At 49.5% G+C, this 27,402-nt stretch overlaps 1 protein-coding gene across 5 annotated transcripts in view; it reads left to right on the top strand.

Annotated features, from left to right (window-relative positions):
- The window catches only part of Fam167a (family with sequence similarity 167 member A), a 31,013-nt gene extending 12,330 nt beyond the window's left edge, over window positions 1-18,683 (top strand). For 3 of the 5 annotated variants that reach the window (XM_074055277.1, XM_074055279.1, XM_074055278.1), the window contains 2 exons: window positions 3,138-3,881; window positions 15,754-18,683. In XM_074055277.1, coding sequence (XP_073911378.1) covers window positions 3,498-3,881; window positions 15,754-16,017 — 648 coding nt within the window. In that variant the 5' untranslated portion in view covers window positions 3,138-3,497 and the 3' untranslated portion in view covers window positions 16,018-18,683. Of the gene's footprint in view, window positions 1-2,518; window positions 2,808-3,137; window positions 3,882-7,971; window positions 10,555-15,753 lie in introns of those variants that run through there. The other 2 variants (XM_020154302.2, XM_074055280.1) reach the window with 2 other exon arrangements.
- The last annotated feature ends 8,719 nt before the right edge of the window (window positions 18,684-27,402 follow it).

The raw sequence follows: 27,402 nt of genomic DNA, 5'->3' as shown, positions 1-27,402 counted from the left end.
ACTCTTCACAGAGGTCTCTCATCTTTTGTGATCCAGAAATGTGGAGTGGGTGGGGTCAACTGACTGTGTCAATTGGCTTCCACAGAAGGAAGTAAGGACGTAGAGATCAGCTCAGGCCACCCAGTGGGTCAAGGACCCAGCAGATGACTGCTCAGTGCTGTGACAAGGGCAATGGGCACTGATAGATAGCATCATTGTAATGTTTTTCAAAGTATAACTTGGTCTTGGCTTACTGTATACCAGATGCTAACAGCTCTGCGTTTATTGCCTTGCATCAAAATCACCTCAGCAGTCAGTATTGTTAACCTGGGGCTTCTTGGGGTGGGACCTAGGCACAGCACAGGGGCCCTTGCTTCTGTTAAGGCACTACAATCACCATCCTGAAATTCTCAGAACTTTTTTTTTTGTAAATAAGGAGCCCAATGTTTGCATTTTGCACTGAGCCCTGTAAATTGTGCAAGTGGTCATTGTTATCCCTGCTTCTCAGGAGAGGATGCAGAAGTGTGGGGTGGTCATGAAGCGGCATGCCCAAGAGCACAGACCTGGTGGCTGCTGTTAGGCTCAAACCCCAAAGCCCATGCACTTAGGGGTAGAAAGACGCTGACCCAGAGCAAACAGAGGGAACAGTAAGTACCGTGCACAGATCCCACTGGCACTTGTCTATGGCCAGACCAGGGAGGCACTCCACATCTCCCAGCCTCTGACCCCCTTTGTGGAACAGAGCTCCTGCCTGCCTCTTGGCAGAGGGTGAAGCTGGAGTGAGCTGAGGTGTACCCAGTTGCTTCACACACCATGAAGCTCCTCAGATCAAAGACTTGGCAATGGCTGCTGACTCAGCTTGCAGCGGCTGTTGCAGCCTTCTCTGAAAGATTCAAAAACACTAATTAAAAATAAACTTCCCCACCTGATGCAGCCACACAGCATCAAGACTCCCAGTGGTTTCCCACCCCAAGAAGAGACCCTTACCTGACAGTGTAGGACGCCACCCCCTGTGGGGAGCATGCAGCTGGTTGTGTGTGGGGGGGGGTTGCAGCTTTCCACCCATCAGTGTTATCTCTCACTGGACCAAGGTGGGGAGGGCACTGCCCATCAGTCTGCCTTCAGTTGGACACTTTCCAAAAAGCTCTGCTGGATGTAATGAGAGCTCCTGTCTGTGGGAAGGCAGCTCCGTCGGGTTCAGATGCCCCAGGCGCACTCAGAATGGATTCTGGCACCTCAGCAAAGAGGCAGACAACTGGCGCCTGGGAGGAGCCCCAGAAAGCTGCTCCCAAATCTTCAGATTTGGAGAGATCCTAAGAAGGCTGTGGCATAGGAAACTGCCTGGAAAAGGCGCCAGGAGTATTCCTGTGTTTTTGGAGCATGCTAAGATTTAAAGAGCACTGATCAAAGTTCTGTCAGTCCCCAAGAGCTCAGGAGGTTGGTGGCATCAACCCATTTTACAGATGAGGGAGCTGAGAATTGAAAGAGCCTAAAGCAAGGATCAGATCCCAAGTCTAATATCTCAAAAGACCAGCTGGCTTTGTACTCAGAGCTCCTGGGAACTAATTGGTGTGCTGTCGGAGTTCAGGATTCAGATTCATGGAATCAGAACCCCTGGAGTGTTAGAGTTCCCCAGGGGATTGATTGCCACTTGCTCAGAGCAGGCGGGAGGTGAAACTGGGTTTCTCTGCTGCTAGTGGTTGGACCTCTCCTCATTCTCCAGGGATGTCCCAACAGGAATAGGCTCACAGCCTGGGGAGGGCAGCACCCCATCTTCTAGTCAGTCCTCCCTTGCTGCCTAGGCTTGTAGGAATGGCTCAGAGCAGAAAGTTCTACTGCCCTTCCTGAGCATCTCCATGTCAGGAGTAGTCCTGCAACCTCAGGTGGTCCCCCCTGCCAGCTTGCTCCTCCCTTTCAACCACATCTTGATTCTGTCCCCTCAGTCCTCATCTCCATCTGCCCAGTTCCCATCACTCCAAGCAAGCATCACAATGATTAGCTGATTTTCTTCTTTTGGGAGGGATGTTTTTAGTCATACACAAGTCAATAAACATCTCTCTTTCCCTCCTTTTTTTACCCAAGCAGCCAGGCTGGTAATCTTGCTTTCCCATTTATGCCTTATCTTCGACATTGTTCTGTATCAGTTCTTTCTTTCTTACATCTGTATTCCCTCAACACAGATTTTTAAGCCCTCTTCTGAAAGTCAAGTTCAAATCACATGTCTTCTTCTTTGATCTGCCCCTCTCTCCACTTGCCCAGTGTCTGCGGACACAGGGACCCTAAGGATGGGAGGCTCGTGTCCAATTCTTCAGAGCTACTTCTCTGCTCACACCCGGGTACAATGGGGTAAGAATCTTGGTTTATTGCTCTCACCAGAGGTGGAGAGGCAAGATCAGATCCCAGCTGGACCCCTTGTGTGCAGGCGCTAGTGTGTGGGCACTTTAGTTAAACCTGAGAGCCATCTTTCCAGAAGGTGAGTCACAAGCCTCCACTGGTTTCACAGTCCAACTCAAGCACAGTGGCTTCTGTCCTTCCGCAGCTGCAAGTTTATTTGCTTCCTCCTCTGAAGAGGTGAAATCAGGTGTTGTTGGAGCAGGAAGCTGAGTGTAGAGGGAGACAGGCCTGAGGGCAGGGGCTGTGTGGTGGGTGCTGACAGACTGACGTCTGTCTGTGTGGAGCAGACACACCTGAGTCTGCATGGGGCTCAGCTGGCCTGTCACTTGGCTCTGGAGACCCTCAGACAGTTGCTGACCAGAGGAGAGAACTGTACCCTCAGATTCAGCTGAACTGGGCTTGTTCCCCCACTACTTGCTAGGAGATCTAACTCGGTGAGTCATTTAGGGTTTTGGTGACTTGAGTTCCTCGTGTGGAAAATGGGGATTAAAAATAAAGTGTCTACAGTTTGCTGTGAGCATTAAATGAGATAACAGAGGTGGAATGCTTTGATAATGGCAAAACACTGACCAAGTTTACCAACAGCTGCTCTGCATTGAGTTAAGGTGGAGAAATTGTCTCACTTCTAGTCCTGGACTAGCAAATAGAGGCCCTGTTAGTATACCTCTTCCAGCCTCAGTTTCCCCTCCTGGAGAGGGGACATGCCTGCCTCCAAGGAACTGGGGACTGAAATTGAATTGACAATGTTCTTGTCCTTCCTGCAGGACCCCATACCACCTGTCCGCCCCACAGAGGAGGGAGCTCCAGCCTGCTTTCTACCAGCCTCTGATGTGTGCACCTCCTGGACCAGCAGATCTTGGCAGAGGCTGCCCCCTAAAGTTCCTGCTGCCACTTGTCTGGTCCTGCCTTCTGGAAAGCATGGCCCCACAGGATTCCAGGACGAATCATAGACCCTGAGCCCCACAACTGCTACCGGAGCCCCGGGGCTCACTCACAACTCCTCTCCCATCCCAGCCATGCCCTCAGAAGCCACGGCCCCAGCTGGATGAGGCCCTTGCCACCCACCAAGCTTCCTTCACTGCCCCCACAACCTCCCATGTCTGGCAGCTGTAGCAGAGTGTAGCATGTCTGTAACCCAGATCCAAATTGAAGAGGTAGCTGAGGAAGAGGGGCCGGCAGGAGCGACCGCACCTCCTGATGACCACCTCCGGAGTCTGAAGGCCCTCACGGAGAAGCTGAAGCTGGACACCCGTAGGCCCTCCTATCTGGAGTGGCAAGCCAGGCTGGAAGAGCATACGTGGCCGTCCCCAAGGCCGGCTGTGGAGCAGGAGGCCAGCTTGGAGCAAGGAGAGCATGGAGGTGGGGACCCCTTGCTGTCCCTGAGGGAACCCAGAGAGCATCCCCCACCTGCTGGCAGTGCCAGCCAGGGAGACAGGCCGCTGTCCACGGGCAAGCTGGAAGGCTTCCAAAGCATTGATGAGGCACTAACCTGGCTCAGGAAGGAACTGGTGAGTGGGCCCCCCTTTGGAGTTGGGAGTAATTCTTAGAAAGGAGAGGATGCTATGTTCTGTCAATCTTTCTCTGTCTCTCTTTCTCTTCTCCTTCTTTTTGTCTCTCCTCCCCCACCATGTGTCATCCTCCTATCTCTAACCCACCCGTATTGCACATCTGTAAACTTTCTATTAGAGAAAGGACAGGTCTCATTTCTAAGTGGTTATGATTGACCCATGTCAATCATCTCCTAATCACAGACATGGAGGAACCTGAGCCCACCCTTCCCCCGCCTGCATCAGTCCCATATTCTTATTCCTGGACTGCTAGGGGACTCCTGGTGTTTGCCTGCCCTCCCTTTCCTCTGAAGCCCCCTCCCTTGCCATCTGCCCCAGCTGTATGCAGTGCCTGGGACCAGTGACTCAGCAAGTAAGTGACCGCTCTCCTTGCACTGGGTATTGGTGCTGGACTAGATAGCAGGACTCCATGGGGGACCAATTTCAGGAGGGACTCAGACTGGGGATTGTAGCTGGGCAGGGGAGTACTGGGAGTATTGAGGCACAACGAGGAAAATGCTGTATTAATAATTCAAGCTGTACAGAAGCTGCCAGGGGACGCATGACTGATCACATCTGGCTGAAGGCGTTGGCCAGGAGGCTGAGTCTGCCCAGAACCCAGAGCAGGGTGGGGCAATCAAGGTGGAATGAGTGTGAGCAAAGGGCATGCTGTATGGAGCTGGACAGAGTAGCTCAACCCTTTTTCTGCCCATGGCAAACCAGGAACCTCTCTTACCATGCACTGAATCTCAGCCTGAGGGAAAAGGGAATAGCTGCATGGATCTAAGTGCTTTGTCCCACCCTCTCTCAGGAGACAGTCTCAGCCAGGAATGCAGCTAAGCCTCCCCAAGTTCCCATCCATTACCTGAGGCCCAGGTTACCACTGTCCCTCAGGTGGCAGGGAGCAGTAGTCAAGGCTCTGTCTTCCAGAGCCAAAGTAACTCTTGGGGCAGCAGGAACCACTTGGATTATTTTGCAGAATCCCAAACAACTAATCCCTAGTGGGGGCCTGGAATTCTTAGTAAACTGAAAAAAGCACTGGGGTTCAGGGTTCAGGAACCCAGGAATCTGATCAATAGGAAACATCTTTGGGTTTTAATCCTTGGTGTTGAGACTGCTTCTCAAAACACCAGTCTACTATGCATGGCATTAGTCATGGAGTGTGTGCATACTGTTGGTGTTCGTGGAAGACAGGGCACCTGTGGATTCTTGCTCTGTGGTCACAGGGTGCTCATGGGGTGTACAAAGTGGAGAGATGGACTTACAGAGCCCCAGGACAGACCCTGAAAGCTGCTCTTTGAATTCCTGAGCCTAAGATGCTTTGATCTGTTTTCATAAAGAGGAACAAAAAATATTCCCATTAATCAAGGATGCAATTTGTTGGTTTCAGGTTCATTTGATATTTTATTGCTTCTAAGAGCAGAGCTATTTACTTTCTAAATAAGTTCACATTTCTTGTGGGCCCCCCTTTGGAGTTGGAAATAGGGAAGGAATCCTTCTCCAAGAGTAAACTAGTGGGGACTGCCCTAGAATCTGCCCCAATCATCCTTTAAACAAAGAGGTGCCTTGAGGACCTTTTAAAACTCCCAAAGCCTCATCACACTCCAGACCAATCAAATGAGTGTCTAGGAGAAGGGGGCAGTGAGAAGCAGCATCCATATTCTGTAAAGCTCCCGTGGGCTTCCAGCATGCAGCCTGAGATCTACAGACATGCTCAATTCTTTTGCCAGGACCTGCTGGCCAAGAGCAGGAAGGCAGGCCAGGTGCCGGAGCAGCTGTGGGTAATGTGGAGAGTGGGATCCCGTAGGGGTAGTGTGGCATTCATTGTCAGGATGAATTTGGCTGCCAAAGGCTGTCTGAAATGAGCAAAGGAAATATTAGCATTAATAACAGTGCCTTATAGTTGAATAACACATTCCAGTCTCCAGGCATTTCTCTGTGCTACCAGGGATACGTAATATAATAATACCTGTGTCACTGGGTGCTTACCTGGTGCCAGGCACTTCCCTTGCATAACTCACCTCTTCTAATTGTCACATGACATCACCTTCCCACTATCCTCATTTTCAGGAAGAAGAAATAAGTTAGTAATGAGAAAGCTGACATTTGAACCCTGGCCTGCCAGGTTGCTTTGCCAACACTCTTCTTAGCCTCCATAGTACACAGCACAAAGGCAACACATATCCCTAAATCAGTGAATTCACCAAGACCTCAGCAGTCCACAGAACATGTGGGATGGGGCAGAGGAAAGAGATATTGAAGAGAATTCCAGCTCTCGTTCTCTCTTTGATTCTTACCACATTCCTGTGCACCTGTGGTTATTATCTCCATTTTGCAAATGAGTAAACCAAGGCTCTGGAAGCCATGTGACCCACCTAGGATGAAATGACTAGTAAGTGACAGAGCCAGGACTCAAACTCAGACTTCCCCATTGGGAGTAAGATCTGTGGAAAGGTGAGGCTGGTGAGGCTGCAGACTGCAGAGGGCACAGTGGGGCATGCTGACAGACCAGTGACTCCCAAACTCTAAGTATATATAGATGCCCACACCCCCCCAGGTCTCTTGTGCAATGAAGATTCTGGTTCCATGATTCTGAGAGGGGGTCCATGATAGGGAATTTCTAACAAGCTTTAAGGTAACACCATGCATTATACCCTGTATCACACTTTGAGTGTCAAACAATGAAAGGAGGTCCAGACTGGGGCCAAGGGAACAAGTATGGGATTTCAGAGGTCAGACTCAGGGGTTCCCAAGCTTGCACTCCAAACTCTGTCCCTGCCATTACTGCCCCATGTGGCCTGGGACTCAGGCAGAGAAGGAGTTCAAAGCATCTCAAACTGGACCACATTGGTGCAGAAGATGTTCTCCCTGAGGCCAGCAGCAGCACCAAAGTTGACTGGTAGGTAGTGGACTCCTGACACACAGTTCCTTGCAGGTCAGAGGCTAACTATCAACAAAGGCAACTTGTAAAATCCTTATGAGTTAGAAGCAGCTCCTGTTTGAACACATCCTCTTGTTTTCAAGTCCCAGTTGAAACAAAGCTTCATGCCATTGCTTTTCTGATTTAACCTGTGTTAACCATCAAGGTTCCTTTTAAGAAGAACGTATTTTGTTTTTTGGAGTTATTTTACCCAGTGAAAGTGGTTTGCATAAGCTTTACTATGCTATATTTATTTAAACCCAAAATCAAGTTTTTTCTACACCTGGGCAGGCCGATCCCACCTGCCCATTTGTCAGACTCAGGTGCAGATTTGTCTTTTCTTTCAGTCGGTCATGTAGGGCTTTTCTCTACACCATGCCAAACACCCAACTCAGTAGAAGCTTGGATCCCAGGCGAGGGCAGTTACTTGAATGTTGCCCTGCTCAGAGGCAGGCTGTGCTGGGGCTGGGAGGACTGTTTGCCCTTCCTCTGCCTCTCCAAAGCTAACTGAGAGGACCACCTGATCTTGACAGGTTTCCAAAGCACAGACTTTCCCTTCTGTCTTTCACTGCAAGAATGACAGTTGCTTCTGACACTCCCAGAGCCTGCAGGTAGAGTAGGTTTTCCTTTAGCTCATGCACTGGGGATGTGAGGAAGGTGGAGATCGTCCAAGTCTGTCAGGGTATTTCTCCAGCTAAGACTTGATTTTGGCTCTGAGTAGATTCAGAGACTGGGGGGCCACCCAGCTGAGGTAGGTGGCACAGCTGCCTCTGACTCCTTCAGCCATGCTGTTCCAGAGACACCCACTCAGGATCTGGTGAAGGGGCCATTGTGTACCGCTCCTGGCTCCAGGCTGCTCTGGTTACCAAAAGGTCACCACCTCCAGCTTTCCTCTTTCCAGGTGGCCTCGGAAGGCGGCTGACTGGCCTGGTTTGAGGTGGAGGCACTGCCTCAGGAAGGGAGGAAGTAGGAAGGGCATGACATGGAGCCGTGGGAGCTTGTCACACCCTCTAGCTGAGTGTAGAATTTAGAACATCTCACAAACACCAGGGCCAGGCTCTGGTCAAGGAGCCAGCAGTCAGTGGTCAGCATGAGGGAAGAAAGATCCTCTTTTCTCTTTTGTCTCTGCAGTTGTGCTCAGAAGTTGGCCTTGCCAACCTGGGAGATAAAGAACAGGAACAAGTAAGTCCCCATTCAGCCTGCGGGGCCAAAGCCCCACACAACACATCTTGGCTTCCTAATGAGAATCCCTGGATGCCAGCCATGGACATTTTTCACGCAGGTGTTTGATCCCTGCAGACGGAGCCCTGGAGAAGGTGTTTATACTTGTTAGAAAAAGAGAAGAGAAGCCTGAAAGGTGAAAATCAGGCAGGGCCTGCACGGTGGAAGCCTGGAGACCTGGGCTCAGCTGGTGCACAGTGGCCTTGGCCTGGCCACCAGCTAGAGCCCTCGCTCAGTGGAGCCTCTTGTGCCCCAGCTGCCTGCTTGGCAAGCACATGTCTCTGGTGAGCTCTGCACAACCCACTGAGGCTCAAATTATCCATACCTGCTGAATGGCCGGCCAGATGACAGTCATACTCACTCATGAGGAGATGGCAGTGAGGGTTGTGGTGGCACAGCCGTGGTAACCCCTCCTAGCTAAGAAGCTCTGGGGTCACAGGCACTTTCACACACACAGTGACCCTGAGAAATCTTGGACATGTTTACTCTCCCATTTTACAGAGGAGAAGATGGAGTCTCAACGATTATAGACCTGAGGGACAGAGAGGTTAAGTGACTTACCCAATACAAGGATGTGCTTAAACCAAGATAGAGAGCAGCCTACCCACCTATTCAAGACATGTCACTAGGTCAAGTCAATGGGCCACATTCGTCGTGCCAGGTGCTGGTGACTCACACTGAGATTGGTAGGATCACGTTTCTAGATCAGCCTGGACAAAAAGCGAGACCCTTTCTCCAAAATAACCAGAGCAAAAAGGATTGGAGGCTCAAGTGGTAGAGCACCTGCCTAGCAAGCAGGAATCCCTGAGTCTAAACCCCAGTACTGCCAAAAAATAAAAAAAAAAGGCCTGTGCTTAAACCCACACAGAGCATTGTAGGGACCCTTAGCCAGGACCAGCCCATTTCACGATGAGGGTAGCAATTGTTCTTTATAATGGCTATACTATCTTACATTCCCACCAACAGTGCATGACAGTTCTCCTTTCTCCATATCCTTGCCCACAGTTTGGCTCCTTGTCTCTGATAATAGTTATTCTAACTGGGCTGTCATCATGGTTTTGTTTGCGTTCCCATGATGAATAGTGATGGTGAGAGTTTTTTCCTATACTTACTGGACATTGTATGCCTTCTTTGGAGAACTGTCAGTTAAGGTCCCCACCTCTCCTGCTTACCTCCCAAGAGCAGTCTGATATGGTAAGAGGACAGCAGTCCTGTCCCTTTCTACAAGGTGGTCACACCTGTCCAGAATCACTCATCATAACAGGGGCTAGGCTGGGACTGGAAGCCAGAGCCCCTGTGGCAGATCTGGGGGCCCTTTGGATCACATCACCCATCTCGCCCAAAGGCCAGCCTTGCACCATGAAGATGGCATTTGTCCCAGGACCTTACCACATGAGCAGAGCTTCACCCTTGCTGTAGAGGTCTGTCATTCCAGCATGGCCTCTTGCCCTCTGCCTGGCCTCAGGCTCTGGTCTGCCCTCTCCGCCCCAGCACAGGACCCCCTCAGAGGAAGGAGCCTAGGAGGCATGGCCCAGAGAGAGGAGGTGTCTGGCTGGCCTCTTCCTGTCTGCTCCCCCACTCTACCCCAGGGGACTAGAACCAGCGTGTCCTCCCCTCATGACAACCCAGGCCATAAGGCCATAACTGCAGAGTATGAGGCCCCAAGCCCTCCGTGGACCACACTTCAGCCTCCACTGAGTCTACAGCTTCCCCTGGAATCTACTCACAAACTGGGTTTTGTTTCTAGGGACCTTTGGGTTTTTTCTTTTAAATTCCCGAGCCTACAGTTTCCATTCAGCAACACACTGTAACCACACCACCCACCTCCCTCCCACCTGCGTCAATCTGGCTCTTTCTCAGAGGCCAAACCAAGGTCCAATAACGCTGTTTTATCCAGGCTTCTACAGAGAGACTCCAACACAATACTGACTGTAACAATAAGGTGCGCCTTTAGGTGATGCTAAATAAATACCGAGACAGGTTACAAAGACTGCAGGCTTTCAGAACTGGGTCTCATTGCCCAACCATGTGGGAATGGAACACATTCCGTCCCTTCACACGTGCTTACCTGGATCTCTCTTTGCAGCACCAATTCAGCCTATGCTAGTATAGATACGAGCCCCAGAATTAGGAAGTGGACAAAACGCCCTTCACCTTGGGGTTCTCTTGCCCCAACTTTGCTAACCACAGTATAGCACATCTGGACCCCTACCCCCAGCGCCTGGCAACTCCCACTCTATAATCTGTCTGTGAATTTGATCAGTCCAGCTACTTCATGTAAGAGGAGTCACACAGTATTTGTCCTGTGGCTGGTGTATGTCACCCAGTATAATATCTTTGAGGTTCACTGATGCTGAGGCATGTGGCCAAGTCTCCTTGTTAAGACTGAATGATGTCCCAGCGTGTGCATGGGCCATGTTCCCTGTATCTGTTCAGCAGTCGGACACACACAAAGCTTCCACCTTTGGGCTACAGTAAATAATTCAGGTATGAACGTGGGGGTGCGAGTCTCTGTGCAGACCTGGCCTTCACTTGCCATGGATATGTACTCAGCATGGTCATAAATGCTGCCTCATTTATTGAGGGATCCCCACCCCCCCGCCCGTTTCCAGGAGTTTTTGCAGCCTTTCATTTCCTTGCTCCCAGTCCAGAAGCAGGACCAGGCTTCTCCTCTCCCCAGGTGGCGCCAAGTGTAAAGGTCCCTCCCAGCAACCAGGGCCACACTCACCTGAGATCTGTCGGTCTCTGACTTTCCTCAGCTGACCCTTCCCACAGAGATTTTTGTTCCTCACCTTGCCTCACTTCACCTGGGCAGGTGAGCTTGGAAGTCAGGAAATCTCTCTCCTCCTCCTGCAGTACCCTGTAATTATTCTGTCTAGTTATTTAATCCCGCCTTACCCTGGGGGTACCTTCTACAGGCTGGCTGTCCTAAGAAACTCTACCTCAAAGAAACCAACGTCCTGTTGCAACAGCTGTGCCTGGACCACAGCCCAGCTGTGTCAGAGGGAACCCCTCCATTTCCTTCACACCTGTAGGAACCCATCCTCTCCCCACCATGTGTGGACAGCTCCTGACCAAGGGCATCTCCCCCTTTTCAATTATGGGATTGCTAGAACAACAGGCCACACCTCTGAATCCAGCCTGTGCCTGTGTCCCCACGGGGACCACAGGCCACCCTGGGAGGAAGGATGGGAAATCAGCACATCCTACACTGAGCCTTTGCCAGGAGATGGCATTAAACCCACAATGAGAGTTGATGGAGTCTTGGGCTCTTTGACGGGCTTGAGTCTGGGAAGTCCTGGCAGGCTGTGCGTCCTGTACCCTGGCCTGGAGAGAATCACCTGGATGCTGGTGAGCCAGTTGTCTTCATTTGGCCAGGGTGGCGCATAACCACGGAGGCTATTTGTTGAGTGATTTCCTTCTCAACAGTCCTTCTGTGAGGCTATAGATGAGGGGGCAGAAGCTCAGGAGGCATTGGTTTCTTGCCAGAAGCTAGTAGGAGAGGGGCTCCACTTGCACCAGATTCTCACATAGACTTCTGCTGCCTCTGGGGCCTAGCCCACCTCTGGGATCCCACCACTTGGTGGGGTCCAATTGCCACCATTCCAGAATGGCTGAGCAGTTCCTGACCTTCTCTGAGTCAGTTCCTTTCTGAAAGACAGGTAAAACTGGACACCTGTGGTTCATGCTTGTAATCCTTGCTACTTGGGAGAATCACAGTTCAAGGCCAACCTAAGCAAATAGTTCAAGAGACCCTATCTCCAAAATAACCACAGCAAAATGGACTGGAAGTGTGGCTCAAATGTTAGAGTGCCTGCTTTGTGTGTTCAAACCCCAGTTCCACCAAAAAAATAAAAAATAAAAAAATAATGCCTGCTAGCCAGGTATAGTGGTACACATCTGTAATCGCAGAAACCCAGGAGGCATAGATAGGAATATCACAGTCTGAAGCCAGCTCCAGGCAGAAAAGGAAACCAACTATAAGGCCTTTCCTGAAAAATAACTAAACCAAAAAACAAAACAAAACAAAACATAGCTCAGGTATTAGAGTGCCTGCCTAACAAGCAGGAGGCCCCGAGTTCAAACCCCCAGTACTGCAAAAAAAAAAAAAAACCCAAAACACCCACTGCCTGGAGTTGTGGAAAAAGGCAGGGAAGCAGTACATGTAAAATGCACGTAGGGGTGGTGGGCAGGAGTGTGGCAGGAGCAAGGGGCATGTTGTGTCACTTGCAGTGTCCCCTGCAGAGTTTGATGAGAATCAGAAGCAGAAAAGAAGGGCTCCTCCAGCCTGCACTCTCCAACTCGCAGTCATTCTGACTTGCTCCAAAAATGCCATTAAATGTTTCTAAAGAGATTTATGTATAAGAAGGTGTCTTAGCCATGTGAACATGGAGGTGGAATAAGCCAGTCACAGAAGGACAAGTCCTGTGTGCTCCCATTTATGTGAGGTCCAGTTCATGGAGTCCGCGAGGGATTGTATCTAAATGTAAGCTTCAGTTTGTGAAGAAAAGTTCCAGAGATAGGTGGTGGTGATGTTTGACAACAGTGTGTACTTCATATTGCTAAGCTATACCCGTAAAACTAAGTAAAATGGTAAGCTTTGTGTGATGTGGATTTTCCTACAGTTGTTTGGCTATACTGAGCCTCACGTTTCCTAGATAGGCGCTCTATTATACTTTTTTGTTGTCATTGTTAATTCTGAGGGAAAACCAAATTTCTTAGCCTTGCCCATTTTTCTCGGGTTTCTGTGGAGGCTGAGGGAGGTCATTTCTATGTGGATTTGGATTGAGTACAGCTGAGAGACCTCTGAATTGGTGGCTCAAGGCAGTGTTTACTTTCAGCATGAAGTCAGCCTTGTAAAATCCCATGTGGCCCATGGAGCAGGTGAGAATGGACCCTCCTCGTGGGGCTGGAACAGTGCTTGTTTGAGCGGGAGATGAAGTAGTTCGTTGGTATTCTGAGCTTATGAATGTTAGGAGCCACGGGGAAGCCTGGCAAGATTCTCACACTATGAGACACCCTGGGAATCCAGGCCTGTGATGCAGCCACTCCTGTCCCCTGAACACCAGCAGGCAGGCTGGCAGGAATCACATCCCCTTGAAAGTGTGGTTTGTTTTCTCTTCTTTCCCATGTGCATCTAAGCTGAATGGGAAAGGGAGCCTTTGTCCAGAGGAAGGACATGTGTCTCATGTCAGCCATCTTTCCAGTTGGCTGTGATGGGTTTGAAAGCCCAACTTGATCTCTGACCTTAGGCTGCATTTATGGGCCTTAGAAAAACAGACCTTCTCCTCCCCACCCCGCCCTGTGACCTCTGCAAGCCGTGTCTCAATGCCTGGGTACACCTGAGGTTCTTCAACTTTAAGGATTTTTTTTTTTCAGACCAAAAATCCAGTTCCTGAGGCCAGAGTTCACACTTAAACCACAGGTTGGGTTCCTTACCTTTCCAAGAGACCCGTCTTCAGATAGCGGGGTACTCTAAGACAAGGCAGAGCCAAGCACAGAGGACTGAATTACATAAGGCAATGGTGAGGGTGGCACTGTGTGCGAGTAGGTCTGACCCTTGTCTCCTTCAGAAGAACTTAAAAGTCCGGTACCAGATACAGTTAGGGGCTCCACAAAGAAATGAATGACCAGCTGCCCTGTGGCAGCCCACCACCCTTAATTCAGTAATTCTTGGTGTTATTCTAAAGCAACAGAATTTCAGATTGGCAAGAAATTGAAGTTGTGATGCCCAAGGATTGAAAAGTAAACTATGAATTTGACTCCTGATTTCACCATTAAATACCTTGCTTTCTATCTAGATTTTTCTCATCTATGAAATCAGGGGAAAAATCTGGACAGAGAGAGAACTGAACGCTTCCTAGTGAAGCTGGCAATTTTTCCGCCCTGCAGTTCACTGTATTTCAAACCTGCCCAGGGAAGTGAGAACATTTGCATTAATTTGCATAACCACAGGGAGGGTCCCTCTGGAATCTCTTGGCTCATTTGGCTCCAAGCACCAGGTGGACCACGTAGCTGAGCAGGAAGACACGAAAATACTAAAACCATAACCACTTGCAAGCGCAGGCAGAGTAGATGGTGGGAGGAAATCAGAATCAGAGCAGGAGCAGCTGGCAACCTGTCTTCGTGACAAAGTGTTGCTAGTGGAATACAGTGAGCATGGTGAGATCCTGACTGACTCCCTCTCTACCAAGTCACTCAATTACAATCATGAAGTCAAGTGATGCATCCTGACTCGTAAATGCAGACCTGCATTGCTCTGCTGGTACCCAGGGAGCCTGGGAGGTGCCACAAACTTCAACCAACAGGCAGATGGATTTTGGAAAGTGCCAGTGCAAGGTCCTGTGATGAGTTATTATTGCCTCCTGCCTCAAAAGGAAACATTGAGACACTAAATACTAGAAGTCACCAAGCACCCCAAGCTTCATACTCCCTGCTCCTGCTCTACCCCCCTCTAAAAGGCAGAACTTAGTCCTTGGCTGTTTGCGTTCCACAATCCAACAGTCCTGACCCAGTTTGGCTGCCAGTGGGCTTTGCAAGTTGCCACAGGTTCTTTGCTGTACCTCTGCCTCCTCCTCCACCGCCTGTGGATGGTGATAATTTCACTCCACAGTGAAATTAGCAGTGAGGATTAGCTGCCGTATGTTAATATACCCAAAGAGCCAATAACTGTGCCTGGTTTGTACTAAAACAGTCAATAACTATTAGCTATTTTTATGTTTGTATCTTTTGAAACTCTATTAAGAAATATTTCAGACATTCTAAGATGTTCAAAGAATACTACAGAAAGACTGGGCATGGTGGCTCACTCCAATAATCCCATGCATTGCCTTATTTTTGCCTTTCATTTAAAGATTAGCATAGCAGGACCAGGCACAGTGGCTGGGATTCCATCTCTTCAGAGGCAGAGATTGGGAGGATTGCTGTTTGAGGACAGCCCAGCCATAAAGTTAACAAGCCCCCATCTCAATCAATAAAACAGGGTGTGGTGGTGAACTCCTGTGATCCCAGCCACTCAGGAGGTATAGGTAGGAGAATCACAGTTCAAGGCCAGCCCCAAGCAAAAACTCAAGACCTTATCCAAACAAGTAACTAAAGCAAAAAAGGGCTGGGGGGATGTCTCGAGTGGTACAGCACCCACCCAGCGAACGCAAAGTCTTGAGCTCAAACCCCAGTACTGCCAATAATAGTAATAATTAATAATAACACAGCAGTGTGCCATCCCTGTGGCATCTGATATGAGCATGGACATTGCAGCTGAAGCCTGGTATACCCTCCCCTTCATATTCCTTCCTTCCCACCCGGGAACCATGCTCCTGAATTTGGTATTGGCCATCTTCATATGACTTTATACTCTCGCTCCACTGGAATGTATCTCTAAACAAGGGGAAAGAACTGGAAGGAGCTTTAAACTGGGACTGGCTGCACTTCTTTTAAAGAGCAGGACTTAGATGCTGTAACTAGCCTGACACAAGGCTACGTTGGGCGAGCACATCCTCATTTGTCACCTTGCTGTCTGGCTTTTCACCTGCCCTAGCTGGGAAGTGCTAGTGCGCCAGTCCGTGATTCCTGAGAAAGGTTAGGACTCCTACTGGGGGATCGGGGAGGGAGGACTCTGTGCTTGTCAGGGACCACAGGAGTGGCAGCCTCCACCAGCTCTCTGCTGACTGTCGCTCCCCTCCTCCCTTCCAGGCGGAGATGCGGCTGCAGGACCAGCAGCTGGCCAGGCAGCTCATGCGCCTGCGTGGTGACATCAACAAGCTGAAGATCGAGCAGACCTGCCGCCTACACAGGAGGATGCTCAACGATGCCACCTATGAGCTGGAAGAGCGGGATGAGCTGTCTGACCTCTTCTGCGACTCTCCTCTAGCCTCTTCCTTCAGCCTCTCCACACCGCTCAAGCTCATTGGTGTCACCAAGATGAACATCAACTCACGGAGGTTCTCTCTCTGCTGAGAAGCTAGGGAAGGGGCTGCAGCCCAGAGCCCAGGGTAGAGGAGGGAGCTGAGGCTGAGTTACCCAGTGGGTCGCCCTGAGGCAAGGCTTCTAGGACTGGTGCAAGGTTGCCTCAGGGGCCCCGGCTGTGGATCCCAGGGCCTCTGTGACAAGCTCTTGTTCAATACCCACAGAGTCTGCAGAAACTACACGAGACCTGTGTTTGCAGTAAGATCCACCTCAGCCCTCCCCTCTGTGACCCACATTCCCAGGTCCTGGAATCACTGGTGCTATGAACTGGGACCCCAAAGTGGGGGCCTCCAGAGCTTGCTATTCTCTCGGAAAGCTCTCCCCCAAGGGAACGGGGTGGGAGGGGATTAGGTGTTTAGGTGTACCCGTCTCCCACATCCTGCCTCCAATTCCCCCTAAGCAGGTCCTTGACAGGGACCCATGGGGACAGGAACACCAAAGGGAAAAAGAAGGTGGTGCACAGGAATGCAGGCTTCTTGGCGGCCACCTGTGCACGTTGGGAGCACTGTCCAGGCTGCTGTTAGACTTCAGCCTTGGCACTACAGGGCCATGTAAACAATCTCCAGAGTGTACCAGGACATGGGTGATGGGTGCCTAGTACTAGCATAACTTGGGTGGAGCACACCCAGACACCATGGTGCCTCCCCTGGCCACATGCTCCACTCACAATGGCCACAGAGCCCCTTGACTGCCACCTACAACCCAGGAAGCCCTGGTGACCGAACAAGGCAGGTGGAAAACAGATTTCCCATAATTGAATTCTTTGGGCAGGGGAGTGCAACAGAAATCTGATGGTGACATCTATGTCACCTTATGACCCTCCCCAGACAGACGATTTCTGAAGCCCAGAAGCCCATTCTGAGCCTCCCTGGAGACTGTGCCTGGCCTAAACAACTAAATGTAGTTGAATAAGACTGTTACTAATGTGTTGCTAACCTGTTAATTTTCTGATTCTTGTCCAAAGAAGGAATCCAGTTGAGTAGATCCAACACAGAGTTTGGGACTTGGCTTTGAGAGTTTCTTCCTACCAATAAGTATAAGATCAGCAAGATGTGAGCTCAGCAGGTCAGGGAAGTTACCTGGTCCAATACACCTGGCTACCTGCTGTAACCCTGACACCACAAGTTTCCTAGGCTTTTGACAGCATCTAGTGGAGACCGCTCATCAGTAACGGGCGACAGTGATGCCTGGGGAAGGAGATGACATCCCTCAGATTACACAGCTGTTTGGTGGCTATAGAATATTGAGGTGTGAACTCATTATGATTAATGCTGAGAAAGATCACATACCAATGAACTTGAACTCCAAAAATGGTCCTGTTGCCTTGCCAAACCCACAAGCTGCCGAGCTTGCTGTTCTGTCCAATCAGCCTCCATCTGATCTCCCATCTTGCAATCCAGAGTATTTGGGTAGGAGGAGCACAACAGCTGGACAATGGGCCCCCAACAGCATGTCACTCATCACCGTCCCACAGTCTAAGCTCACTGACTGCTCTGAATGTTCCATGTTTCTTCTCCCACAGAGACTTGGGGAAGGGCTGAGTTTGGGGGGCTGGGTGTTGGAAGATACAAATCAATGGCCCCCCGGAAGAGAATGTGGTCCTGTCTTTATGATTTCAAAGAGCTGGAGAGTTTACACTTCCTTCAAAGAACACAAAACATTGTGGCCAGGATTTGTTGTCAATCCTAAAGTCAGAGAACTCGTCCCTGAGGTCTCTCTTCAGAGCTCATACAATATTGCCAAGTCCCAAGGGACCCTCCTTTCTTGCCACCGTCCTCCAGACAGTCCTGGAAGTCAAAAGTCATCCCCAGGCTCACACACACACACACACAAAGGCCAGTCCTATATTCTAAAGAAAGACCAAACTGGTTTTGCTTTCTTTTTAGAACTCAGTCATTGCAGAAAATGAGAAGTTTGGATTGAAGGGAGGTAAAGCAGTTAGGTTGGATGTGGTCATGTGGTTGGCCTCCATGTGGCTGAGCAGTGTGTAGCTCAGTGGCCCAGCTTTTGTTCCTCCTGTGTTTGTTCTGTGGGAGGAAACAAAGGCATGTTTGGATAGGTTGGATGTCTCAGCTGTTTGGTTCAGTTTATCTCAAAAGGATTTTATTTTGGAATACAGAGGGGAGGGGGAATTGGAGAAGCAGAGGGGAAAAGGTAGTTTTGTTTTTCACATGCAGTCCAGTGTCTATTAGCTCCCTACCTTCCATAGTGAGCACAAACAACTGACTGGTTCATTCAGCTTTGTGAAGTCCCTGCTTTGTGTGGGTTCAGAGACGTCTGTGATCAGCAGCAAGGTTGGCCAAACCTCCTTTGCTTGCTTTCTGGCTTCCCATGTGTATACAGAACTGTTTTCAGTTTCATTCGTTAGCCATGTGTGTGCCCTTCCAGAGGATGTAAACCACGAAGTCTCCACTGTGCTGTCACACGTGGTCCTGTCCCATGACTTCATGGGCTTACTAGCAATCACAGAAGCCTGGAGGGCCTGGGTGGGCTTGACTGTGACCTCGCCTTGCCCAAGACCTACCCCTGTAGCAATATCAAGTGCTATTACATAATCAATGGACAATTTACAACTTTATTTTTTATGATTATTTGTTTCTATATTGCTGTTAGAAAAAGTGAAATAAAAATATTTCGAAAGAAGATATCCACAGAAAGAGAGACATTTACTTCCTTTTAGCTTGTCCCTGTTATAGGACACACAGGGCCAACCCCTAACTGAAAGAACGGATGGGTGGATGGATGGATGGATGGATGGATGGACAGATGGATGGATGGATGATTTCAGCAACCAGATGAAGATAGGGGAGGGAGGAAATGATTAGCCAGGGTCCCTCTTCTTTATTAACCCTGCCTTCCTCCAAGGAGGGCTGCCTGGTGGTGGTTACCATCACCTGTACTGACGTGCTGTGTGAGCTCGCCTCGTGTCACTGAACAGTTACTCTTGCATTTGACCAAACCCAGAGCAAACAAAATCCATTCTTTCCTTGAGCACCATCCCATGGTGATAATACTAGCTTGCTCTGAGGAAGACTTGTACCTCAAATTTTTCAGCCACTTCCAGCACCTCTTTATCCTGAAGAAACAGTGCATGACGATTTCACTCGGCGAGCACTGCCACAAACACATGTTCCCAGGAAAATAGATTCTGGCCACATGGCTCCAGAGCAGACCTGGGAATCTGTTACTAACACATGCTCCAGGCGATGGTGAGGTGGCCCAGAGACCACTTTGGGAAATCTGTAGCGTACACAACAGGCCAGGGGAGGGATGGCCTTGAACTGATCCTGTCTTAGGATCTCAAGAGACCATCCCAGAGGTTAAGGTGGGTGAATTATCACATTTTATGGCCCAAAGACCAGCTTTCTAGTGATGCCCTGGAGCAGACGTGACCAGGGTCTCTGTCCTTAAACAAGGTGGTCACAAAGCCACCTTTGATGAAAGCAAACATGGCCTCCACACAAAAGCAGAGGTAAGATGAGGTGACATCCTTGTGTGGAGGGGCTGCTTGTGCCAGGCAAAATTTCTGTGTGCACTTCTCAGAGAAGGTGCTGTCCCAGCTGAGCCACAGCCACTCAAAGACCAGGGGAAGTGTTCCAGACAAAAGACAGGACAGGACACAGTCTGAGGGAGGAGTGATCTGTGGGGAGGCCAGCACAGCCAGTGGACTGCAAAGACTGCCGGTGGCTCTCTCCAGTCTCAAAGACCAGTGACGGAGTTTGGGTTTTGTCTGGGTTGGCAAGAAGTGTTCTGAGTGGTTATGATCTGATTTAAATCTTAGCCATATCTAAGTTGAAAGTAGAGGGGAGGCAGGGCCAAAGTGGAGCCCAGAAGAAAAAAATAGGTGGCTGTGATAGTCGACACTAGCTTGACCTGGACAGGGCAGCAGCTGTGGAGATTGACAAGGGTGCAATTGGAAGTTTACTTAAGGACATACTCTGGGATGTACTTGGAGATCAAGCCAACAGGACACACTGAGCACTTAGACCTTGAATTAAGGAAATTGAGGAATTATGGCTACCCTTTGGCCCCAGCTGAGGGGCAGGAGGACATTTACTGAGAATGAGTGGGCATCGGGACACTAGTGGCTCTGCTTCATGTCATGTTTAAATGTCAATTAGACATCCACGTGGGGGAGTGCCTAGGGTTCAGGGAGAAGGCCAACACTGGAGAAATAAGTTTGGGGTTTGGGATCTAGATGTTGAGTAATAACAGAAAGTACTCCATCTGGCTGAACTCCTCTGGGAAGGGGCAGGGATGAAGAACAGAAGAGGGGTAAATAAAGCATCCTGGGGACCTCAACATCATTTATATTGAGTATTGACAAATTGTACTTATGGGTTACAAAGTGATGCTATGATATATGACTATGATGCAGAATGATTGACTTCAGCTAATTAACATGGCCTCCACCTCATACTTGTCATTTCTCCCCCTAACTGGGACTCTGTACCCTGTGTCAGCTTCTCCCTACTGCAGACCCTGGTGAGCTCCAGTCTGCTGGCCTCTTCTAAAAGTTTGATTTTTTTAAGATTTCACACATAAGCGAGAACATGCAGTCAGAAGATCGGACAGAGAAAGAGGAAGAGTCAGAGGAGACACAGGGGCAGCTAGGAAGGTGGAAGGAAAACCCAGGGAATGGGCATCAGAGAACCTTCCAGAACAAAATATTGCAAGGAGAGAGCCACCCACATCAAAGGTGAGACGAGAGCAGAGAAGTGGTCATTGGCTTCATGGTCTTGGTGGCAGCCACACAGAACGTGGTGAGGACAAAGTTCAAGTGCACATCAAGAGAAAACAGGAGGCGAAGAGAGAAGTGCTGGCAGCGGATAGAGGCCACTTTACTTCACTGTAAAGGAAGCAGTGAGCCAATGACACAATGCAAAGGTGACAGATTTGGGTTTTCTCATAACAAGGTATAAGGAAGGCCTTGGATCTTAAGGTATACCGATGGGAACAACCCTGCAGGAAGGGAGAGACTGATGGCGTATGAGCAAGAAGAGGCAACCACAGCAGCGATGGTCTCTTGGGCAAGAGGACCCAGGACCAGCGTGTGGGGAGCCTGGGCTCTGAGAGGGCAGGAACAGAGATCCATCATAACAAGAGGGAGGCAGGACACAGCCAAAGATGTGTTGGTGACATCAGCACTAGGAAGAGGAGGCGAGCCCAGGGAATTGCTCTATATTTTCTATGAAATAGGTGACTAGGAGGGGGTAGAATGGTAGAAGTTTGAGGAAGAAGTTTTTGAAACAATTATCTTAGAATGGACAAATTATTTATTAGAAAAGGACAGTGGGATTGTCTGGTGGTGCTGACTGTCCATTGGAGAGCTGTGGTCATAAACAATGGTGGATCTGGTGAGCACAGTGGCATGATTTTCCCCAGCAATCTTCAGTTGTCCCGGCACTCACAGACCCAGAGACAATGGGCAAGGAGATTTGCCAGGCTACGATGAAGGAAGAGTGTCAAAGAGGCCCCCACAGAACTGGACTGTGGAGGAATAAGAAGGAGAGGATGGGGGCCAGCACAACTGTGCTAGAGAGGAGTGTGAGGGCTGGAGGTCTCGGTACCATGTGGAGATGCTGGCATGAGTGTAATGGAGGGATAGAGATGTCACAGCAGGTGGTGACCAGAGAGAGGGGAGCATGGAGGTGAAGCAGCCTCTCCATTCAGAGGCCCAGCTCCAGCTTCATTAGCTTCTGGGCCAGCCCAACTTGCAGCTTCCATGGCCCCTGGAGGTCTTGCTGGCTCATTTGGAAAGGGGGTTTTGAACTGATTCTCTATCCCCTTGTGGCTTCTCGGCCAGGACAAGACCATTTCCTCCTGGCTTATCATCCATGTCAGAGCCTGAAGCCTGGTGGTGCTGGCTTGGGAAGGAGGCCAAGGCTGCCGCAGAGCACAATACCGGCCCTGCCAAGCAGACGGGTAACTGGACCCCATCTGACGGGAGCAAATGGTTGAAGGCTCCAGATGTGGAAATTTGAAATGCCCTGGCACAGGCCCAAATCAAACAGCTGCAGAGATGGTAAGGTGGTCTCTGGAGGAATCCAGTGCAGGAAGAGAAACCTTGGAAAAGAGTGAGGGCTCTGCATGTGCTTGTGACCCCCTCCGTGAGGAAGTATGCCTACCAGGATTGTTTCTTCCTGCAGGGACAGAACTGGAAAGACTGCTGAGGCACAGGCCAGCTTCGCAGGATGGAGGGTGTTTCCTAGACCATCTGCACATCAGGGAGCCCAGATTGCTCCCTTCTCACCCACTTAACCATGCACTGATTACCAAGGAACACTTACCAAAGAAGGTGCAGAGTCCCTAGGGAAAGCTGAGCAGAAATGAAAAGCCAGATTCTTATATCCCTCCAGGAGGCTCAGCTGGCCAGGCCTAAAGGAGGTCTCAGCAGTTCTCCTCCATACCACTGCTGCACTCAGGGCCTCATGGGAATGGGGTATGTGTGGCTGGGGACTGGGACACATGCTTCCCTACCCTGTCCCACCTTGGCCTGTCAGGGCTCAGCAGGAAAGGAGAAGTCGCTGTCAGTCTTCCAAGAAGGGAAGGGTCGGATACAGGGAACTGGGGCTTCCAGAACCATAGGAATAGTCAGAGAAGCGACTACTGAAGGAAGGGATTCCCAGAGCACATCCTGACCCCACCCCGGAATTCCCAGACTCCACAAGAGCCATTGCTGGGCTAGTTAGTGATTCTCAGGAAATCTTCTGTCCACTCCTCTGCCTGCTGCAGTCACCAAAGATAAAATGGCTATGCTTGCTGTTACAGGCTGGACTGTGTCTGCCCAAGTTCATATGCTGGGCCCCAAAGACTTAGGAATATGACGTATATGGAGCTGCATCCTTTAAAGAGGTGATAAGTTAAAATGAGGTCATAAAGGGTGGCCCTCATTTAACCTGACTGGCGTCCTTATAAGTAGAGATTAGGACACAGAGACCCGCAGAGGGAGACCATGTGAGGACACGGGGAGAAGCTGGCTTTCGAAGCCAAGGAGAGGGCTTTGGTGAGGAACCATTTTGCCCCCACTTCAGACTTCCGGCTTCCCAAAACATGACAATATGAACTGTGTTTAAGCCACCCAGTCTGTGGTGGCTTACAGCAGCCTAAGTAAATGAGGGTGCTTGCTTTTCATCGTCCCCTCTTCCCTCTCCCCAATCCCTGACTCTCCAATCATCTACCTGGAAGTGACTTGTGTCACTTCTGCTCAGATTTCTTTGATCAAAACAAGCCCCATGGCCAAGCCTAACCTCCAAGGGATAAAGAAATGCACATAAATCCTGTGCCTATGGGCAGTGGGGAGCTGAGTAGTTTCAGGTGGACTCTTGATCACCACCCCCATTATTCCTCGACTCACCCAGATCAGACCCTCACAACCCCACTGGCTGCAGCCCCACAGACACCTTGGCCAGCAGGCTTGACATGTGGTGTTGGCTGTGGTTGGGTGTGAGAAGAAAAGATGACAACATCCGCTAGCACGGCCAACCTCTTCCTTTCTGCTTTAATCAGCTTTAAATGTGCATACCATTGCTAGAGCAATATTACATGATGTATAGCTGGGTTGGGGGCAAACAAACCCTTTCACTGTTGGAGGCAAAATCAAACAAACACAAGGCCAGCCCTTGTCTGCAGAGACACTGAGCTGGATCGCACCTGCTGTGGCCTTGGGCTGTCCTAGATGGGAGAGGAAATGAAGCTGATTCTCCTGGGACGTGGTCTGGCACATCCTATGTGGCCCCAAAGGGTGGCTGCCCCACTGCAGTCTACTCTGGGCCCTGCTCCACTTGACAGACATGTTCTGGAAGCCCACATCAGAGGCACCAGAAAACACAAGGCGGGAAGAGGGGGAAAGAAAAAGGGGGAAGGGAGAGAGAATAAGGGAAGGAGCCAGGAAAGAGAGAAGGAGGAAGAAATGCAAGGGGTGGGCGGGAGGTTTTTTAGGGTAGGGAAATTTGTCCAAAATCTGAGACCAGGAAATAGATTTTCCCTCCTGCCCTCCCACCCCCTCCCCATTTTAAATAATGTTCCAGTCAATTGTAAGAACAGGACCCAGAAATCACAGCGTCTGAGTTTGAAACATCAGTCCCAAGAACCCATGTAAGGTCACAGCCAGGCCTCAGCAAGGGGCTGCTCTCAGTCCCCACTGCCCCTGGCAGGTCACCTCCCATGCTACTCTTCAGGGGGCTCCAGGGACAGGGAGCAGGCCCTGTTGTGGCTTCCTGCAGGGGACAAAGGCATTCACCTTGTCACCTCCTGTGCCCGTGTTCTGGACACCCTTCCCAGCCTCCACACTCTGTTCTGTCTCAGAAAAAACAGCCCTAAAGGGACTACCATAAAAAGGTTGCAAAGCACTCTGGGAGGCAGAACCTGACTTCTTTAAAGCAAGAGAAGTCTGTTTAAAAGATTCCAGCCACTTCTGTTTCTAGCAGTGAGTGTCCCTGACAAAAGCTGTCCACCCCAGTGCTCCTTTTCAGTGATGCAGATGAAGGCAAGCAGTGACTGCAGGAGAGGAGCGCCAAGCCTGCTGGCAAAGATGCCCTGTCCCAGCCCTGCTGCAGTGCTGGGGAAGGGCACACAGACTGTGTGGGGGTCCAGAAACCTCCAGAACAAAGGGCTCTCAGCTCCTGCACATATCCAAAGCTGTTGAAGCATCTCTAGCTGCTGGAACTTCTGACACTTGCAGCATGTGACACCAGATGTGGAAGCAGGTCAGAGTTCAGCAGAGCTGGGAATGGGCTGTGGCCTCCTTATTTCTCACACCATTCCCCTCTGCTCCTCTCTGGAGCCTTCCATCTCCACACTCTCCTTTCCAGGACCACAGCAAAGGAGATCTGGGAAAACAAATCTGAGTCATTCTTCCACTTGTAAACAAATGCTTTTTAGACATGATCATTCAGACCCATTGTGATAAAGAAATCCTAAAGTGCCCCCTGCTGGAGAAACAAGGAATCTATTTACATGTGCTTTTTTTGTTTGTTTTTTCAGTTTGTCTTTATGGTCTTTTTTTTATTTATTATTATTATTCATATGTGCATACAAGGCTTGGGTCATTTCTCCCCCCTGCCCCCACCCCCTCCCTTACCACCCACTCCGCCCCCTCCATCTACCCCCCTCCCTCAATACCCAGCAGAACTCTTTTGCCCTTATTTCTAATTTTGTTGTAGAGAGAGTATAAGCAATAATAGGAAGGGACAAGGGTTTTTGCTGGTTGAGATAAGGATAGCTATACAGGGCATTGACTCACATTGATTTCCTGTGCATGGGTGTTACCTTCTAGGTTAATTCTTTTTAATCTAACCTTTTCTCTAGTTCCTGGTCCCCTTTTCCTATTGGCCTCAGTTGCTTTAAGGTATCTGCTTTAGTTTCTCTGCATTGAGGGCAACAAATGCTAGCTAGTTTTTTAGGTGTCTTACCTATCCTCACCCCTCCCTTGTGTGCTCTCGCTTTTATCCTGTGCTCATAGTCCAATCCCCTTGTTGTGTTTGCCCTTGATCTAATGTCCACATATGAGGGAGAACATACGATTTTTTGTCTTTTGAGCCAGGCTAACCTCACTCAGAATGATGTTCTCCAATTCCATCCATTTACCAGCGAATGATAACATTTCGTTCTTCTTCATGGCTGCATAAAATTCCATTGTGTATAGATACCACATTTTCTTAATCCATTCGTCAGTGCTGGGGCATCTTGGCTGTTTCCATAACTTGGCTATTGTGAATAGTGCCGCAATAAACATGGATGTGCAGGTGCCTCTGGAGTAACCTGTGTCACAGTCTTTTGGGTATATCCCCAAGAGTGGTATTGCTGGATCAAATGGTAGATCAATGTTTAGCTTTTTAAGTAGCCTCCAAATTTTTTTCCAGAGTGGTTGTACTAGTCTACATTCCCACCAACAGTGTAAGAGGGTTCCTTTTTCCCCGCATCCTCGCCAACACCTGTTGTTGGTGGACACGAAATACTTAAATAAAGAAAGCAAGCCTTCTTGAATATAAGACCGCCCCCTCCCCACTTAGTTCTGCTAGCACTTCTGTCCAGTCGTATTTCTCCAGTCAACCTCTTCTGGACTCAGACTTAGCATAAAAATATTTTTCCCTGGATCTTTAGGTCTTAGTTTCTGAAGGCTCTCGAGGGTGTAGACATTTGGTTAAAAAGTCTGTTAAGCTTTTCTCTTGTTAGTCTGTCATTTGTTACAGGAGTGTTAGCCATGAACCTTGCCATGGAGAGGAAAGGGTATCACTGTTTCTCTCCTGCAGTCCTAATACCAAGCAGCTTTTCTATGGCAGGAAAGGCCTCTCGCTCTCCATCCATCCTCATCCCCTTTCTGCTTCGTCCAGTTCTAAAGGCAACTTCTCCTTCCCTACCCTGAAAGACAGCCAGATGCACACTCTCCCAGGTTAGCACATCTGGCAAGATGAGAGTGCCTTTCTTTCATGGTCCACTTGGCACCTCTAAGGGAGTACTCACTTCAGGTTCTGGGGCTCCTGCCTTAGCAAAAACCACACACATTTACTTCCTCCCAGCTCTGGAGACTGGAACTCCAAGGTCAAAGTGTGGGCAGGCTGGTCCTTCTGAGGCCTCTCTCCTGGGCTTTTCGATGGTTGTCTTCTCCCTGTGTTCTCAACTCGTCTTCCCTCCATGTGTGTCTGTCTCTATCCAGATTTCCTCTTCTTATAAGGATACTTGCCACAGGGGATTAGAGCCCACTCTAATAGCCTTACTTTAACTTGATACCTCTGTGAAAACCCTGTTCTCCAATTCTGAAACACGGCAGGCTAGGACCTCAACATAGAAATTGGGTGCAGGAGGAGTAAGGGGATGGAGACAAAATTCAACCCACATAACCAACCATATTTGCTTTCTGTGGGTCACACTGGCTATTACCTTTCACAAGAGGATTGGACAGTAGGATTGGTCACATGGCATGCCTGTGACAGAAGATGAAGTTCTATGAAGATAGATAGGCCCTCATAAAAATGGAAGAGGGGCCCAGCACTGACTCATGTCTGCAATCCTAGCTACTCAGGAAGCAGAGATCAGGAGGATCACAATTTAAAGTCAGCCTGGGCAAACAGATTGTGAAACCCTATTTCAACACATAAAAGGGCCATTGGAGTGGCTCAAGTGGTAGAGCGCCTGCCTAGCAAGTGTGAGGCCATGAGTTCAAACCCTACTACCTTAAAAAAAAAAAAGGAAGGGGAACTTCCCCAGAGAAGGTAATAGAACATTGACCCATACTTTCAATAATAGAACTTACTGAGAAAATCTCCCTCCATATTGAGTCAAGGAAAACTTATGACTTGGTATCTATGTACAATACGATATGAAATGCACAAATTACCAGGCAGTTGTTCAGACCATGGTACACAAATTTTAAGC

This window comes from Castor canadensis, chromosome 14, assembly GCF_047511655.1.
Source record: "Castor canadensis chromosome 14, mCasCan1.hap1v2, whole genome shotgun sequence".
Classification (NCBI taxonomy): domain Eukaryota; kingdom Metazoa; phylum Chordata; class Mammalia; order Rodentia; family Castoridae; genus Castor; species Castor canadensis.
This window is presented reverse-complemented; position numbering and strand designations above follow the sequence as displayed.